The sequence below is a fragment of the Bos grunniens genome, chromosome 4 (genome assembly GCF_055505025.1).
Source record: "Bos grunniens cultivar Pamir isolate PY7600 chromosome 4, Bosgru_T2T1.0, whole genome shotgun sequence".
NCBI classification, from domain to species: Eukaryota; Metazoa; Chordata; class Mammalia; order Artiodactyla; family Bovidae; genus Bos; species Bos grunniens.
Genome location: NC_141168.1, coordinates 67696320 through 67716153, shown reverse-complemented (window position 1 = coordinate 67716153; position 19834 = coordinate 67696320). Strand labels below are relative to the sequence as shown.

At 35.8% G+C, this 19834-nt stretch overlaps 1 protein-coding gene across 9 annotated transcripts in view; it reads left to right on the top strand.

Annotated features, from left to right (window-relative positions):
- TFEC (transcription factor EC) overlaps window positions 1–16659 on the top strand; it is a 95557-nt gene extending 78898 nt beyond the window's left edge. For all 9 annotated transcript variants that reach the window (XM_086396718.1, XM_086396720.1, XM_086396721.1 and 6 more), the window contains 3 exons: window positions 7473–7548; window positions 14610–14757; window positions 15642–16659. In XM_086396718.1, the coding sequence (XP_086252844.1) occupies window positions 7473–7548; window positions 14610–14757; window positions 15642–16019 (602 nt within the window). In that variant the 3' untranslated portion in view covers window positions 16020–16659. The remainder of the gene's footprint in view (window positions 1–7472; window positions 7549–14609; window positions 14758–15641) is intronic.
- The last annotated feature ends 3175 nt before the right edge of the window (window positions 16660–19834 follow it).

Sequence of the window (19834 nt, the reverse complement as noted above, 5' to 3'; positions counted from 1 at the left end):
AAAATTGAAAGCATTTCCCCTAAAATCAGGAACAAGACAAGGGTGCCCACTCTCACCTCTACTATTCAACATAGTTTTGGAAGTTTTAGCCACAGAAATCAGAGAAGAAAAAGAAATAAAATTAATCCAGACTGGAAAAAAAGAAGTAAAACTCTCACTGTTTGCAGATGACATGATCCTCTACATAGAAAACCCTAAAGACACCACCAGAAAATTACTAGAGCTAATCAATGAATATAGTAAAGCTGCAGGATATAAAATTAACACACAGGAATCCCTTGCATTCCTATATACCAACAATCAGAAAACAGAAAAGGAAATTAAGGAAACAATTCCATTCACCATTGCAGTGAAAATAATAAAATACTTAGGAATAAATCTACCTAGGCAATGGCACCCTACTCCAGTACTCTTGCCTGGAAAATCCCATGGACGGAGGAGCCTGGTGGGCTGCAGTCCATGGGGTTGCTAAGAGTCAGATACAACTGAGTGACTTCACTTTCACTTTTCACTTTCATGCATTGGAGAAGGAAATAGCAACCCACTCCAGTGTTCTTACCTGGAGAATCCCAGGGACGGGAGCGTGGTAGGTTGTGGTCTATGGAGTCACACAGAGTCGGACACGACTGAAGTGACTTAGCAATAGCAGTAGCAGTAAAGAAACAAAAGACCTCTATATAGAAAATTATAAAACACTGATGAAAGAAATCAAATAGATGGATAAATATACCATGTTCATGGATCAGAAGAATCAGTATAGTGAAAATGAGTATATTACCCAAAGCAATCTATAGATCCAATGCAATTCCTATCAAGCTACCAACAGTATTTTTCAGAGAATCAGAACAAATAATTTCACAATTTGTATGGAAATACAAAAAACCTCGAATAGCCAAAGCAATCTTGAGAAAGAAGAATGGAACTGGAGGAATCAACCTTCTTGACTTCAGGCTATCCTACAAAGCTACAGTCATCAAGACAGTATGGTACTGGCACAAAGACAGAAATACAGAGCAATGGAACAAAATAGAAAGCCCAGAGATAAATCCACACACCTTTGGACACCTTATTTTTGACAAAGTAGTCAAGAAAATACAGTGGAGAAAAGATAATCTCCTTAACAAGTGGTGCTGGGTAAACTGGTCAACCACTTGTAAAAGAATGAAACTAGAACACTTTCTAACACCATACACAAACATAAACTCAAAATGGATTAAAGATCTAAATGTAACACCAGAAACTATAAAAATCCTAGAGGAAAACATAGGCAAAACACTCTCTGACATAAATCACAGCAGGATCCTCTATGACCCACCTCCCAGAGTAATGGAAATAAAAGCAAAAATAAACAATTGAGACCTAATTAAACTTAAAAGCTTTTGCACAAGGTGAAAAGCAAGATGAAAAAAGACACCCTTCAGAATGGGAGAAAGTAATAGCAAGTGAAGCAACTGATAAAGAATTAATCTCAAAAATATACAAGCAGCTCATGCAGCTCAATTCCAGAAAAATAAATGACACAATCAAAAAAAATGAGCCAAAGAACTAAACAGACATTTCTCCAAAGAAGACATACAGATGGCTAACAAACACATGAAAAGATGCTCAACATCACTCATTATCAGAGAAATGCAAATCAAAACCACAGTGAGGTACCATCTCATGTCAGTCAGAATGGCTGCTATCAAAAAATATACAAACAATAAATGCTGAAGACGGTGCAGATAAAGGAAACATTTTTACACCGTAGGTGGGAATGCAAACTAGTACAGCCACTATGGAGAACAGTGTGGAGATTCCTTAAAAAACTGGAAATAGAACTGCCATATGACCCAGCAATCCAACTGCAGGGCATATACACCGAGGAAACCAGAATTGAAAGAGACACGTGTACCCCAATATTCATTGCAGCACTATTTACAATAGCTAGTACATGGAAGTAACTTAGAGGCCCATTGGCAGAGTAATGGATAAGAAAGCAGTGGCACATATAGACAATGGAATATTACTCAGCTATTGCATTTGAATCAATTCTAATTAGGTGGATGAAACTGGAGCCTATTATACAGAGTGAAGTAAGTCAGAAAAAACCACCAAGACAGTTTATTAATGCACATATATGGAATTTATAAAGATGGTAACGATGACCCTATATGTGAGACAGCAAAAGAGACACAGATGTAAAGAACAGAGTTTTGTACTCTGTGGGAGAAGGCAAGGGTGGGATGATTTGAGAGAATAGCAATGAAACATGTATATTACTATATGTGAAATAGATCGCCAGTCCAGGTTCAATGCGTGAGACAGGGTGCTCAGGGCTGGTGCACTGGGATGACCCTGAGGGATGGGATGGGGAGGGAGGTGGGAGGGGAGTTCAGGATGAGGAACACATGTACACCCATGGCTGATTCATGTCAATGTACGGCAAAAACCACTACAATATTTTAAAGTAATTAGCCTCCGATTAAAATAAATTAATTAATTAAAAAAAAGAAAATGTACACTATTTAAATAGCTAGAAATGTAACACCAGGTTCTTATCTTTCTGTGTCAATCTACTCTTCCTTTCCTAATGATAAGTTATTTTAAAATACTGCTTATGTTGTACTGCTGAATTCTATGACTGTCGCAAAAAAAGTTTGGGGGGAGGCGCTCTGATGCCTTCCTGGGGGTCCATTTGCCTTCAATAATGATTACATGAGGTGAGTAAATGCATTCAAGGGAAGTTGTTTAGGGGCAAGGTGAGCTTTAAAGTGCTTTTTCATGTCTCTTAAGATAGTGCTTAACTATTTTAAGTCAGCTTGACTAGTTGAGTATGAAGCATTTTTGTTCTGAGAACCAAATAAAAAATGAGAAAAGAATGCAATGAAAATAAATAAAATCTTTAAAGCTCTAAAACCAGGAATTTCCTTACATGTGGTTAGCTTAAACTGATGCTAGATGTACCAGCAAATTTGGAAAACTCACAGCACTGGAAAAGATCAGTTTTCATTTCAATCCCAAAGAAACGCAATGCCAAAGAATTCTCAAACTATCACACAATAGCCCTCATCTCACACGCTAGCAAAGTAATGCTCAAAATTCTCTGAGCCAGGCTTCAACAGTACGTGAACCATGAACTTCCAGATGTTCAAGCTGGATTTAGAAAAGGCAGAGGAACCAGAGATCAAATTGCCAATATCCGTTGGATCATCGAAAAAGCAAGAGAGTTCCAGAAAACATCTACTTCTGCTTTATTGACTATGCCGAAGCCTTTGACTGTGTGGACCACAACAAACTGTGGAAAATTCTTAAAGAGATGGGAATACCAGACCACCTGACCTGTCTCCTGAGACATCTGTATGCAGGTCAGGAAGCAACAGTTAGAACTGGACATTAAACAGACTGGTTCCAAATAGGGAAAAGAGTACATCAAGGTTGTATATTGTCACCCAGCTTATTTAACTTATATGTAGAGTACAATATGAGAAACTCTGGGCTAAATGAAGCATAAACTGGAATCAAGATTTCCGGGAGACATATCAATAACCTCAGATATGCAGATGACACCACCCTTAGAGCCGAAAGCGAAGAAGAACTAAAGAGCCTCTTGAAGAAAGTGAAAGAGAAGAGTGAAAAAGTTGGCTTAAAGCTCAACATTCAGAAAACTAAGATCATGGCATCTGGTCCCATCACTTCATGGCAAATAGATGAGGAAACAATGGAAATAGTGGCAGACTTTAGTTTGGGGGGCTCCAAAATCACTGCAGATGGTGACTGCAGCCATCAAATTAAAAGATGCTTACTGCTTGTAGTAAAAGTTTTGACCAACCTAGACAGCATATTAAAAAGCAGAGACATTACTTTACCAACAAAGGTTCGTCTAGTCAAAGCTATGGTTTTCCAGTAGTCATGCATGGATGTGAGAGTTGGACTATAAAGAAAGCTGAGCGCCAAAGAATTGATGCTTTTGAACTCTTGAGAGTCTTTTGGATTGCAAGGAGATCCAGCCAGTCCAGGACTGGTGCTGAAGTTGAAACTCCAATACTTTGGCCACCTGATGTGAAGAACTGACTCATTAGAAAAGACCTTGATACTGGGAAAGATTGAAGGCAGGAGAAGAAGGGGACGACAGAATGAGATGGTTGGATGGCATCACAGACTCAGTGGACATGAGTTTGAGTAAACTCAGGGATTTGGCGATGGACAGGGATGCCTGGCATGCTGCAGTCCATGGGGTCGCAAACAGTTGGACATGACTGAGCCACTGAACTGAACTGAACTGTACCTGTGAAACCTGCATCTATCTTTTCATAAAGCACCCGTCTTATTCAGAGGGTAGGCTGACTATATGAAGGAGGAGAAGGCTAACCCCTGGTTATAACAGTCCTTAGAGTAGTTGTGGAAAGGGAAATGATTTGCTTTTGATCACATAGTGGTAGAGCAGACTAGCATTGGTGCATTTTGTGAGATAAGAACCTGAAAGACAGGACTAATTATTAACAGAAAGAAGTTACACATCAAGGAACTAAAGCCTTCTCTCTTAGTTTTAAGGCCGCTATTACCTTCCTTTCTCCTTTCTTCTCTCCCCTATGTTTGCACTTTAAATAACAGGTCGTTTAATGTTAAGTATGATAGGTGCTTGGTATGATCATTATAGATGGCTCAGTGGTAAAGAATCCACCCTCATTACAGGAGGCACAGAAGACATGGGTTCAATCCCTGGGTTGGGAATTTCCCCTGGAAGAGGAGATGGCACCCCACTCCAGTATTCTTGCCTGGAAAATATCATGGGCAGAGGAGTCTGGTAGACTGCAGTCTATAGGGTTGCAAAGAGTCAGACACAGAGTGACTGAGTGCACACATGCACATTATACAAGTATAAAAGTATTTTCTACTAATAATCTGGATTACTTGGTGATCTTACTTTTTGAAGCTATCAATGTTACCAAAAACTAATATCACATTTTAAGTATGAATCTAAATATCCTCTAACATTTGAGAGGATCATGGCCACTTAACAGATGTCTAAATACTTAAAAGCTATAACTCAAGCTAGAAATACTAAATTATGTTCTATCCTTCCTAAAGATAGGAAGGCCAGGTTTGAAATATGAGTTCTCAGATCCTCAGAATTTTGTAAAAGTACTGTGCCACTAACAGATTGGACAACTAATGGATCTCCACTTGATGGAATTTTGAGTGGGAAGTCATGGTGGGGCAATGTCAGCCCTGACTCAATGGCCCCTTTCACTTCTCTTTCTATACCCTATTACATTCTATGGTGCACATGACCTCAAACAGGAGTGTGAACCCCTCATCTTGTATATTCAAGTTCCATACATATCTGCAAACAGTTGACCCTTGTCTGCATCTTGGGCCTGGGGAGAGCACCTTGGTGTCATGATCTTCCTTCAGGAGGATGAACCTCAGACACAGCCGGCACAGGATCAGGGCATTTGGGAGAATATTCCTGGTGTAAATTACCTGGAGTGTAGTTTAGAAGGGAGATCCCTTTGCCTTGTGGCTGCCTTGCTCAGTGAGGATGGATGTGGTAAGAGAAGGCAAAGGGGGTCCTCAAGTATGGAGTCTGGGAAAGAGGCACCTGTTGCCTGTTTCTAAGGACAGGAATGAATGAACATATCAAAAACTTTGTAAAAAGTGAAATCACATATAACATGAAGTGATTTAGTAATTAATTTCTTAAAGCTTGACTCCTTTACAAATAACTAGTACTGGATATGAAAACAGTGGGAAAACAAACTTCTCATTATAATTAACCATTAAAATTTTATGAGCACAATCTCATAAGGTTAGACTAGGAATTTCTGATATTTTACATAAGGTACATTTAAATAATAGACTTTGAAAAAACATTATAGGACTACACGAGTCTCCTATTTTGAGATAGAAATGTGAACATCCTTCATAGCTGATCTTCATCTTATATTTGAGTCTGTTTTATAATATGAGAGTATGTGTGAACATAGAATTATTAATAAATTCTCAGTATAAAATATAAATGTATTTCTATCAGCTTTGCCTTTGTTTATTTTCTTTTCAGTTTTTTATATGGTGTCAGTTTTTTCAATTACTTGCACAGAGAAAACAAAACTGGCAAAGAAGGAAAATAATCTCTCCCAAGAATCAATTATATCCTAATTTCAGAGGAATCCCAATGTATTATTCCAGAAGGTCAAGTTCATTCATGGTAAACTGCTTCATAGAGTAGATTCACCAAGACAATTGATATTTTTTAGGACTTTCTTTGTTTCCAGTAGCAGTTTGTATTTTTCAAACATGTATTGTTTAATGTTTCAACATACAGTTTTTTCTTCTTCATGACTTTTTACTTCATTCATTTCCCTAAAAAGCTTTAAAAATGTTACCTACTGAAAAAGGATTATATGTAAGTCGTGGTTCCTGATCCTGCAAGTATAGAGTAGATTATACAACTATTCTGTGCTCTGTAAGACTGGTTTTAGGTAAGGGTCAATATAGGAAGCTCTGCTTTTTTGTATATTTGATGTTTATTGAATATTTATTAGATGCATATCCATTGTCATAGGCAATGGATGCATGGGAATATAAACAGAGAAATAATAATTTCTGAATTATTTCTGAATAATAATTTCTGAATAAAAACCTTTATCAGTCATTCTCAAAGTGTGGGCCCTCAACAAGCAGCATCAGCAACACCTGGGAATTTGTTTGAAGTGCAGATTCTTGGGTCCCAACTTAGTCCTAATAAAATCAGAATTTCTAGGTGCAGAGTACAAATTTATTTTTATTTATTTGACAGTCCTTCCAGATGTATCTGATGCATGCCAAAGCTTAAGAATCACTGTTCTGTGTATTATTGAAAGTTGTTAAATTATAAAAGTATATTTATGGTCTAATAAACATACATTTATTTAACATCTCTTGCATGCCAAGCCCTCTGGGTATACAGAATGAAGTAAGAAATGGTCCCTGCCCTCAAAGAGGTCATAGTCTATTTGGGCACACATATCTACCATGAGCCAAGCTTTGTGTTAGCTTTTCAGTGGAGTATATGAGAAGAAAAAGTGTATATGTACACACATATATGTATGTGTGTAAATATATATATATATATATATACACACACATATATATATACACACCCACCCTGATATATATATATATATATATATATATATATATGTATGTATGTATGTATATCAGTATGAGTAAATATAGCATTTCAAAGAATGATAAAAATGTTATTTTTGAGAGAAATGTTTCAAAATGATTTAAAATCATTGTGAATAATAGAATCACAATTCTAATATTGTTATTTTTTACTTTTAGAATAAAATGTATTTGAATTTTTATGTTATTGTTGAGAAGTACACTTGTAACTAAATGGAAATTTTTTGCTCATTGTTTTTCAAAGGTTATTAAGGAGGTTTATAGTTGACCAAAAATTAATTGTGCTTTAATGAGAATAATCAATATTTCTTTTTTAATAGTTGAAAGAAGAAGAAGATATAATATTAACTACCGAATCAAGGAGCTTGGCACTCTTATTCCAAAGTCTAATGATCCGTGAGTTCAATAATCATTTCTTAATTATGTTATGGTTTCAATACTACACAAAACAGGTGGGAGGGAAGAGGTGGAGGGGTGAACCAATGCTGAGTAAAGTAAGCAGCTTATGGTAAAGACAAGGCTACTACTGGTGTCATTTTAAAATATCTACTCAAGGCTGATAATTATTAAACATCAGACATCAAAATTGTTACTAACACTTATCCTATTGAGCTTTAGGAAATAAGTAAATTATTTCTTCTTAGTACATAACAAATCTTTCTGTATGGCACCAATATTTTCAAATGTAGTGATAGTAACATACTCTCATGATATCAACTGGAATCTTCAATTTATAGTTATAGCAGTTCTTCCAATTTAAGATTTATATGTACATGAAAATTGGATGTTGAATTCTCAGAGGTTCCAAAATTCAAGCAAAAAATATACAAGCAAAAAATAAGAATTGTAAAAACATGCTTATTGATATTAGTCAATAATTTGTTGTTGTAATTAAATTTTCAGCTAGGTTTTGATGCCATATAGTTACAAAGTCAGTTGAACTAGATGTTTGAGGTTGTAAATTTCAAGAAATAGTTGATTAATCAAAATGTCAACTTACCATGTTTCTCTAAAACCATGAAAACATTGTAGCATTAATAAGGACTTGAAAAAAAAATGTTTTGTTCGGACAGAATTGGACTCTCCAAACACTGGCATTATCCGTTACTCAGAAATGATGAGGTTTTTGTGAATATAGTGGTTTTTGTGAAAAGTGAAAGTCCTCTTTCCCTAAATGCAAATGTGCTATTCACTCAGATGATTCAATCATTTATAATGGAGGAAATGCCATATATTTATTCTTATGGGCATAGTAGATAATGAAGGCTTCTTGAGTAGAATGGCAGAAAGAACACTGGATGGGGAGTCTGAAGAGCTTAATCTTGGCTAGGATCCACCACTAACTTTTCAAATCTTTTGAAGTCTCTCAGCATGCAACTCTATTAGCAGAACAGAACACCCATTTTCCAGATAAAATTTTAACACTTAAAACATAAATGCACATTTATTTGCCAAACATTTGATATAAGGTCAAGACTTTGTTGTTCAAATATATGTTTCAATTTTCTGACTTACATAAACTGCACAAAAATGTATAGTCTATTTTAATTTCTTGTAGATAAAACAAAAACCTAAGTGCCAACACCTAAGTGTAGATGGATTTTTTAAATGATGCATCCTAATTTGTAACAGCATATTTTTAGCAAACTATCTTACTGACATTTTACTTTATTTTTTCTGAGGCTTTTAATATATTTTTCCTAAAAAACAAGAGCTGTTTTTATAAATGCTTTTTTCTTATTTTGTATTCATATCTCATTAGTTAACATATATCATTTAATTATACTATCACAATAACAAGTAAAACGGGCATTCATTTAACACCCTGTCAGTAAGCACTGTCACCAGAAGGATAACAGAAGTACCTGGGTGTCTCAGAAGGTAGCCTAGTGGCCTCTATTATCTACTTTGTCTGACAACAGTCAGTGAGCATCACAAAGGGAATGGAGAACATTAATTAATCCTGAAAGTGATCAGATAAAAGTCAGTTAAGAGAGCTTCTCTTGTAACTGATAGAGCTAACTTACAGTGCCAGGGCCAGGTTATATGAAGAAAACAAACGATAAGACTGTAAGATTAAGACTATGAACCCTGACTGAACATCTTTCGATATCACCATGCCTATAAAGCACCACTTATGGATGGAGTTTTATAAAAATAAAATAAAATAATATGTATAACCTCAAAAATGATAAAGCTTATGTGAGGGGTAATTATTACTCTATACTTTTATAGAGTAGCTATGGCTATAAAATGGCTCCTCTCTGGTTCTAATTCATTGTCAAGAAAAAGGGATGGCAAAATTTTCATTGTTAAGACCAAAGGATGGCAAATTTTTTCTTTAAAGGGTCAGATAGTAATTATTTCAAGCTTTGTGAGCATAAAGTCTGACAATTACTCAACTCTGCCATTGTAGCATGAAAGCTGCTGCTGCTGCTAAGTAGCTTCAGTCATGTCCGACTCTGTGCGACCCCATAGACGGCAGCCCACCAGGCTCTGCCGTCCCTAGGATTCTCCAGGCAAGAACACTGGAGTGGGTTGCCATTTCCTTCCCCAATGCATGAAAGCGAAAAGTGAAAGTGAAGTCGCTCATTCGTGTCCGGCTTTTCGCGACCGCATAGACTGCAGCCTACCAGGCTCCTCCATCCATGGAATTTTCCAGGCAAGAGTACTGGAGTGGGTTGCCGTTGCCTTCAGACATAGACAATATGTATATGAAAGAGGATGACTGCATCTGATGAAACTTTATTGACAAAAGCAGGCTGTGGACTGATCTAGAATAAGGAAAATCAGTTTATCCATAATCACATGTGAAAGGGACCATAGTTGGGGAAGCTTCATTGTAAGCTTTCTTAAGTGGTTTTCTCATCTTTGTATATTTCAGAAAGGAGAATTAGTAATTGTTTTAATTCTATCGTATCATATGTAGACACTGGAAATATAAAAGTATTATATATTATACATATTAGGAGGATAGTAATACCTCAAGAAAACTTTGATGCAGTTTTATGTACAATGTATGCACTAGGTCACAATAGAAAACACATTTCTTATGGCAGATGCATTTGAAAGAGTGGGAAAACCACAATTTGCAAAAACAGTGCTAAATAGAGGCAGGAGACCTAGATCCCAACTTCTAAACACATGCGTTTGGGCAAGCAGAAAGAACTCTGAAGCTTTGGTTCTATTGGATCAGTTCTTCTTCAGTTCTTGTCTTGTACACTCTCCAGACGTGAGAGTGGACCACCCCCTGTAGGAGTGGTCTAGACCTGCTCAGTTTCCCTCTTTATATCTTTTGTTACTTCCTCTTTGGTAGTTCTGGGGGCTTGATTGGTTGTGCTTCATGCCAATGAGGCATGAACCAGACACCAGTCAGGGAAGGGGGTAAGAAGAGGACATTATGCAAGTGAAGCATGACCTCAGTGCTGAATCAGGGAAAGGAGTGTCAGTATGTTCTCCCATAACTGTTTTTGACCACTATTTCGGACTGCCGTTTTGGGCCCTGTTTCCCTCTTCTAACTAGCCAGCAGTTCTAAAAAGGCTCTGAATGCCTTTCCAGCTCATGACTGGAATAAACTTAGGATTTGGTCTAGGAAGGGCTTCCCTTGTGGCTCAGCTGGTAAAGAATCTGCCTGCAATGGGGGAGACCTCGGTTCGATCCCTGGGTTGGGAAGATCTCCTGGAGAAGGGAAAGGCTACCCACTCCAGTATTCTGGCCTGGAGAATTCCATGGACTCTGTAGTCCATGGAGTCACAAAGAGTTGGACATGACTGAGTGACTTTCACTTTCACTTGTTTTAGGAAATGAAAGCTAACACCTGAAGGCGTTTTGAATTCTATGAAGTTGCCATTTTTGTGTATCAAAAACTTTCAGAAATTTTTACTTCTTTCGTCTTTGCTGGATCAAAATAGTATGGTCAGAAGGAAAACAAATAGTAAACAGTTATAGTTGAGATAAATATGTTGAAAAAATGAAATGAAAAACACACTACCAGGGAATGATAATATCTTAACCATTAGTGAAAAATCAAACCAAACAGAACTAACAAATAAGAAGGTGAAACATTTCTACAGATGTGTGATAGTATCACTTCATATGTGCTTTTTATTCATCATATTTATAAAAATCATATTTATAAATATAAACATGCTAGCAGAGCATGCATTGTGCTATCAAATTATTATTTTTTCTACTTTTTTTTTTAAACTAGTTTGTCTACTTTTTTTATGACTTTTTCTACTTTTTTAGATATAAACCTAAGGGTTTTTTTTTTTTTTCTACTAAACTGATTTTTTTATCTTCTACAGTCAAAACTTTCTTCTGCTTTTGTGTAAGAATGGCAGTTGAACTAGTAAATGAGACCTAACAAGACTTTCTAAATCAGAAGTTATAAAATACTGATCAAAGGAAGAAGAATCAGACCTCTCATGATGTTTGCTTTCTTTTCTTTTTTGTAATACTTTTAAGTGGATGTGTACTCCTAAAATGACAACAGATCATACATTTGCATAGTTTTGCCTGGCAGCATTCCTACTCTAACTTACATATTTCTAATACCTGCCTTAGCCCTACAGACATTCAAGGTTTTAACTTCCCCAAAGATTTAAGTTCTTCAAAATAAATTATTTTGTAGAAAATGATAAGCCACTATGAATATTCACTCCTTAGGCAATGTTTACAGTATACTGTCATATATAATGTTTTTAAGGCCTAACTGCTTGAAATTATCTTGGGAGATATAATTAATATATCTCCTTAACAACAGACTGGTTCCAAATAGGAAAAGGAGTACGTCAAGGCTGTACACTGTCAGCCTGCTTATTTAACTTATATGCAGAGTACATCATGAGAAACGCTGGACTGGAAGAACCACAAGCTGGAATCAAGATTGCCGGGAGAAATATCAATCACCTCAGATATGCAGATGACACCACCCTTATGGCAGAAAGTGAAGAGGAACTCAAAAGCCTCTTGATGAAAGTGAAAGTGGAGAGTGAAAAAGTTGGCTTAAAGCTCAACATTCAGAAAACGAAGATCATGGCATCTGGTCCCATCACTTCATGGGAAATAGATGGGGAAACAGTGAAAACAGTGTCAGACTTTATTTTTCTGGGCTCCAAAATCACTGCAGATGGTGACTGCAGCCATGAAATTAAAAGACGCTTACTCCTTGGAGGAAAGTTATGACCAACCTAGATAGCATATTCAAAAGCAGAGACATTACTTTGCCAACAAAGGTCCATCTAGTCAAGGCTATGGTTTTTCCAATAGTCATGTATGGATGTGAGAGTTGGACTGTGAAGAAGGCTGAGCACCGAAGAATTGATGCTTTTGAACTGTGGTGTTGGAGAAGACTCTTGAGAGTCCCATGGACTGCAAGGAGATCCAACCAGTTCATTCTAAAGGAGATCAGTCCTGGATGTTCTTTGGAAGGACTGATGCTAAAGCTGAAACTCCAGTACTTTGGCCACCTCATGTGAAGAGTTGACTCACTGGAAAAGACTGATACTGGGAGGGACTGGGGGCAGGAGGAAGAGGGGACAACAGAGGATGAGATGGCTGGATGGCATCACTGAGTCGATGGATGTGAGTGTGAATGAACTCCGGGAGATAGTGATGGACAGGGAGGCCTGGCGTGCTGCAATTCATGGGGTCACAGAGTCAGACACGACTGAGCAACTGAACTGAACTGAACTCAATATATTTGGAAAACAAAATATTTTAGGATGAAATCTCATACATTAAAATGGCTTTAAAATAGAGTAAACTTTTAAAAATTTAGTGAAATGACAACAAATAGATATTGTAGGAAAACCTTTGTGTATTGCCCTTTTTTAAAAAATATTGATTGATTGATTTGGGCTTCCAAAATGGCTCAGTGGTAAAGAATCCACCTGCAAAGAAGGAGACACAAAAGATGTGGGTTTGATATCTGGGTTGGAAAAGTCCCCTGGAGGAGTGCATGGCAACCCACTCCAGTATTCTTGCCTGGAGAATCCCAGGGACAGAGGAGCCTGGCGGGCTACAGTTCATGGGGTTGCAAAGATTCAAACACGACTGAAGCAACTGATCGCATTTATTGATTTGGCTGCATCAGGTCTCAGTTGTGGTGTGTGGAACTTAGTTGCCCCACAGAATGTGGGATCTTAGTTTCTTGACCAGAGATTGAACCCGTATCATTGGAAGGTGACTGCTTGTCCACTGCACTACCAAGAAGTCCCCATTGTGTGTTTTCTACCAAAACTTCGAATATTTATTTTAGACCTAAATAAACAGTACCTTAAATTTCAAAGCTGACTAGGATATTGTTTTCATCATATTCCTTCTGTCCTTCTAATTTTTTCTTTCCATGAGAAGAAATGAAACAAAATTATGAGGCATATACCAGTCAGATTTTTCAAACTATATTTTTCTACTTCTGAGTACTTAGTAAATACATATTAAGTTGCATATATTTCAAGTAGATCACATAAACTAAAATCACATGCCGTGAAATGTCTTTTAAAAATTTCCCTACAAGCTTACTTTCTGTTATATCAAAACAAATCTCATTATTCTAAGTTGAAAATTCACCCAGATTTTTCAGCTGTTCTGATTAACTTTTAGCAATTAGCTTGGCCTTATTCTCCATATATATTACCAATTGTCAGATAGTATTAAATTGATTGATATATGTTTTTAGACATTAAAATAAGTAGCCAGTTCTATAATTCTGGATTTATCATTTTTCTCATTTAAAAATAAGTTTTAATAAAATATTTTTCTATGCTATAGCCTGAAGATTATCAGCAATATTTAATTGTATTTACTTATCATAAACTTATTTAAAAATAGATATATAGCTTTTTATAAAAAATGTGTTGATGCTTTTGTGTGGGAAAATTTGCCTTATGAATCTAGAAAGTTTTGCTCTATTGCATAAAGTTGCCAAAATGATTTGTTTCACAATTACTCAGGATCACCATTCAGGACAGACATGGGACCTTATTTTTTTTCCCTAGAAGCATAAAAGCAACCTTATAGAAAGTATGTTAAAAGATTGGTACATATCAAATGATCTTAAAAAATTTAGGCTTAAGTCTTCAGTAATGTACATTTCCTAGTTCATTAATGCAGAAATACTGCACATAGATTTTAATCTCGGAGTTAATAATAAAAGCAATTTTCACTAAAAATATAAAAACTGTAATGGTAGAATCATGATATTGCATTTAGCTCTCCCACAAAAAGTCACTTTATTACTTTCTTTTGACACTTATTTTCATTCTGGGATTAATTTTACTATATAAGGGCTTCTTAACTATTCTATTAAAATTTCTATTCAGAAGCAATAATATCTAAGAGTGAATAATAGTCATGTAAATCATTATTTCATATTAATGTAAAAGATTTTGTAAGTTCTTATGAATTCTGCTGACATGCACAATTGTGAAAAGGTTATCTCTCCGTTCTACAGTGATATGCGCTGGAACAAAGGAACCATTCTAAAAGCATCAGTGGAGTACATCAAGTGGCTACAAAAAGAACAACAGAGAGCTCAAGAATTAGAACACAGACAGAAGAAATTAGAGCAGGCTAACAGGCGCCTTCTACTCCGCATTCAGGTTTTCATAAGAATGTTGCCATGAACCACGTACCTTACATATGACTTATCCATCATCAGTTCTATTCATTGGTCTTGTTTCTTTTTTTCTTACTAACAATTGTTTTTTGCCTTCTCAAGGATAATTTTTATTGCCTTTTAGAAGTTCACAAATTAGACTGATTCAATTAGGTTTTGATTAGAAATCTAGGATCAAGCTGGCTTTAAAAATATATAAGGAATGACAATAACTAATTGCAAAATGCATAAAATAGAACCAATTTTATAAACACACAAATATTATCCCAGTCAAAAAATAATAGTAAATAGGATCTTTGTTTCTTTCGATAATATTGGACATTAAATTTTCCTCTCCCTCTTTTATTTGTTTAGTAACACTGCTATGGATTTTGTAGCCTTAAGGCATATTGTGCTAATTTATATTAAGTCACTCCTCATCTTCTTATGTGACACAAAATCTCAAAATATAGGTTTTCATAACTCTCAATAATTTTTTCTTTATATATGTGAACAAGCTTATTGCCAGGTAAAACACTTGTTTCCATAAAATGGTCTTATATTGAGAAATTAATCAGGAAGAATAACTGAAAGATTTCTACTATCTCCAAATAGTTGTCTTGTAGTCTGAGCCACTGTGAGACCATTATATGTCATGTATTCTTTTAAGGAACAAATGGGGGGGGAATTTTTTAAGAAATCTGAGTATTTTCCTCAGGATTATTTTTCAGGCATTAGAAACATACCACACTCTGTTATTTGCAAAGAGTATTTCTAATTTATACTACTCTTCATGTTGAGTGCTTGTTAGATCTATTTCTGACTTACTGTCTAGAGTTGAGTTTACTATCAAAGTCATTATTTAACTATTCTTGTTTGATATTGCAGGAACTAGAAATACAGGCTCGTGCTCATGGTCTGCCAACCCTGGCTTCACTTGTCACAGTTGATTTAGGTGCTCACATCACCAAACAGACCCATCTAGAGCAGAATTCAGGAGACTATTGCCAACAATTGGTTCTGTCTCAGGGGACAAGCCCTGAACTCTGTGATCAAGCTATGGCCTTCTCCGATCCTTTGTCACACTTCACAGATTTATCATTTAGTGCAGCTTTGAAAGAGGAACAAAGATTGGATAACATGCTACTGGATGACACAGTATCTCCGTTTGGAACAGATCCTCTGCTATCTGCCATTTCTCCTGCAGTTTCTAAAGAGAGCAGTAGAAGAAGTAGCTTTAGCTCAGAAGATGGTGATGAGTTATAAAAAAATAAACAGGCTCAATTGATCAACTAGGAAGAAATTTTGTGCTGGTGCTATGCAATTACATTCTTGTTTCATATATTTCTCTGGCTTAATTTTTCTGAAGGGAATATATTGGTCATGAAACACTGATTGGTTAGAAACAGCAGAATTTACAGGAAGGACAAACACGGTGTTGAAGAATTATGGACAGAAAAAAAGTTGTTTTTTTTTTCTCTTTGACCACTAAGTCCAGATCTACTTAAATTTTGTTTTTCTGGAAAGAGGTACAACATAAGAAATAGCTCTCTACTAATGTTTTAAAAGTAGTCACTTAATGATATGCTATTGGAACTAACAGACTGCAAGAATAAACCTTCTGAAACATACAAACGTTTTTTTCCTTTTGAAACATGCAAACGTTTTCTTACTTACTTCCGTCTCTTTCCTATTCAAGCTCTGACTACATTAGTTTTCAAGAATCAAGATCAACAATCTGGTGGTTCATTGCCTTTCTCCATTGTCTGGTGGATATGTTGTCTAAAGTTCAAGTCTTGTAAAGGAACTAAATAAAAGATAGATTATCTACCACTTATAATTGAAGAGTAAATCTATAATAAACTCTAGAATTTTCCACAATAAAACACAGAAAATGTATAAAAAACTGGATTCTAAAGACTCAAATTCCCTTTGTCAGTTCAATTACACAAATTCTAAAAGCTTCTTTGCATATTTATAGAGAAGACACACATGGTCCAGAAAAGGAACACATTGAATCTTTTCCTCAAGAATATTGTCTGGAATTGTATCAATCACTTCACACAAATATACTCCCCCAAACAGGTACAAAATGGAGAAAATATATGTTCTTTATTCCCCTTCATTCTTCTGATTTTCTAATCAGCATCTGAAATTACATATTAGATTGTTTTTGCTTCATCAAGAAGAGATATTGGATAATAAGTCTCAGCAAATAAAATATTGAAAGTCCACCTAAAGGACAGTTTGTTAATTTGTTAAATAACACTTATCACTGTTTCAAAAACTGGATTTAAATTAATTAGTTGATACAGTGTTCCTTTGAATTCATGAAATATTGAAAATTGGATTGCCAACTGACGAAATAATTAGTAAAACAGGAAAGCTTTCTTATTACATTCAGCTCTGAGTAGAAGATATCTGCTATTCCTATAAGTACTTAAAGTACCTTATGATCTTTGTTAGCATTTAAGAACATTTATACCTATGGTGATTTACTCAATTTTTTTCTCTTCAGCTTCTTCAAAGCTTTGGGAATTGACTTACCAGGAATATTGCTCTGTTATTAGACCTGCATGAACAATCATCTGATCAATGAGCATTTAGGGAGAGATATTGAAAACTGCAATAAGTTTTATGAAAATATAGAACAGAAGAGCAAGATATGGTCTTACTCCTCAGGGAGTTAACGAGACTACATAAGAAACACAACAAAAGATGGAAGACTTTTAAAATTAAAGTCTACACGGTGCGGTATAAACTGCAAATACTGAAGTTCAGAAAAAATAAAATTGAAGGCTGGAGAATCCCAAAAGTGTGTGGGAAGAGCAGAATTTAAAACTTCTTTTAAAAAGCATACGTTTGGTGGAGGGGGGGCTATACAGGAGAATAATATCAACTAAATGATAAAATGAGAATAAGTTGGGAAAGCATCTTCATGAGACATTCATTAGAGAGATCTAGAAGACATCTGTTGGGAATCCTGAAAACTATTGACAACAACTTATGAAAGTCTCTTTGAAAACCAAGATGAAATAATGTAGTAGAAATATACATATATATTTAACCAGGAGGGATAAGTCTAAAAATTAAAATCCTGCTGTGTATTACTATGATTGAGATGTAGTCATTCATGAATATTAACTTTGGGATACACTTTTGAAAGGGTGCTTCAGGTTTTACTCACATGAAAAATACGTCATCACAAAATTTGAGACTTATTGCTAATTAAAGTGGACAAATACTAAATCCTTATGGTGTATTAATTATCTCAGGCTTGGTTTATAGCACCAATTCAGAGTTTGGAGATTTGAAATAATTTTCACTTTTTGACATGAAAAAACTCTTAATTATAGGAATAGTCATCAAAGCCAGATAGATAAATTCATCTGAAATAGGTCATGTGAAAGAAAGAATAAGATACATTTCCTCAAGAATTTGAGAACATTATATTGTTCAATTGCTAAGTCATGTCCAACTTTTTGTCACCTCATGGACTGCAGCAAGCCAGGCTCCCCTGTCCTTCACTATCTCCCGGAGTTTGTTCAAACTTATGTCCATTAAATTGGTGATGCCATTATATACTTTATTGCAAAATTCTACTTTATTATCTGAATTGATAATTTAACATTGCAAATCATAGAGAAGGAATATATCTTAGAGTCAATGAAAAACACATCATTCTAGACAGAGGCTAATTTCTGTATAATTTTGCACATTATTCTAATTTCTTCATATTCTAGAAAAATCACACTATTGATGTCATTAATTTGTCATCATTTTCCATTCTGCTAAAATACTACTACTCAGCCCTGAAAGCCATTTCTCATAATCTCAGCTGGTGAATGGCTTGACACAAGATGGTAGAGTCTGGATGAGAGAGTTCTGGTAGAGGAAATATTTGCTGGAAAAGGTAATATTTGCTGCTACTTGCAGATTATAATAGCTATTAGGGGATTGTGAAATAGGTAATGGAATTTTAAAGACAGAGTAAAAGATAGTGTTTTATAACAGTCAACTGAAGTAGATTAAAAAAATTAATTTTAGTTCTTACTTTTGAAGGCCTTGAGAATTTATGGAAAGTTATAGACCTTCTCTCCAGAAAAATGCAGAGTTTATATGCTGCTGCTGCTGCTAAGTCACTTCAGTCGTGTCCGACTCTGTGCAACCCCATAGACGGCAGCCCACCAGGCTCCCCCGTCCCTGGGATTCTCCAGACAAGAACACTGGAGTGGGCTGCCATTTCCTTCTCCAATGCAGGAAAGTGAAAAGTGAAAGTGAAGTCGCTCAGTTGTGTCCAACTCTTAGCAACCCCATGGACTGCAGCCTACCAGGCTCCTATATGCAGCCCTAAATTTATATGCACTAAGGGTTTTGTAGGACTTCCTGTATATCTTCTTGGATCCCAGATGAAAAATTCTCGCATCAAAAGCAAAGCATACAGTTAATGTCATATGTAATGAGGGAAGACGGAGCCCTAGTTATCTGAATATCATTATTCAAGCTCCAGAAATGATAAAGTTGCATTGGTAAGTGAAAGTGTACCAAACACTAGCTGCTTTCACTAAAAAAGTTGTGAATTCACTTATAAAATAGACCCTTTCCAACAACCCCTGTTATATATATGGCTCTGTCATATATTTACAGATTTATGGCTCAGTTTCTCTGTAATAATTAGATGTTGCAAGTATCTGACAATGATATTTTAAACATATATATGTATATATTTATCAAAGTAGAGATAAGATAAATTCATGGCAAATTATTTGGCTATCTAAGAATCAAGAATTATCCTTGGGAAAATCGATGCCTATAATATTTTTGCAGAAATGAGATGTACAACAGTACATGTGATTTAGGAGAAGTGAAGTTTCTCCGTTGTGTGCCACCTCTTTGCAATCCCATGGACTGTAGTCTACCAGGCTTCTCCATCCATGGAATTTTCTAGGCAAGATTACTGGAGTGGTTTGCCATTTCTTTCTCCAGGGCAACTTCCCTACCTGGGGATTGAACCCAGGTCTCCCGCACTGCAGGCAGACCCTTTACCCTCTGAGCCAACCAGGGAAGCCCACGTACAACAG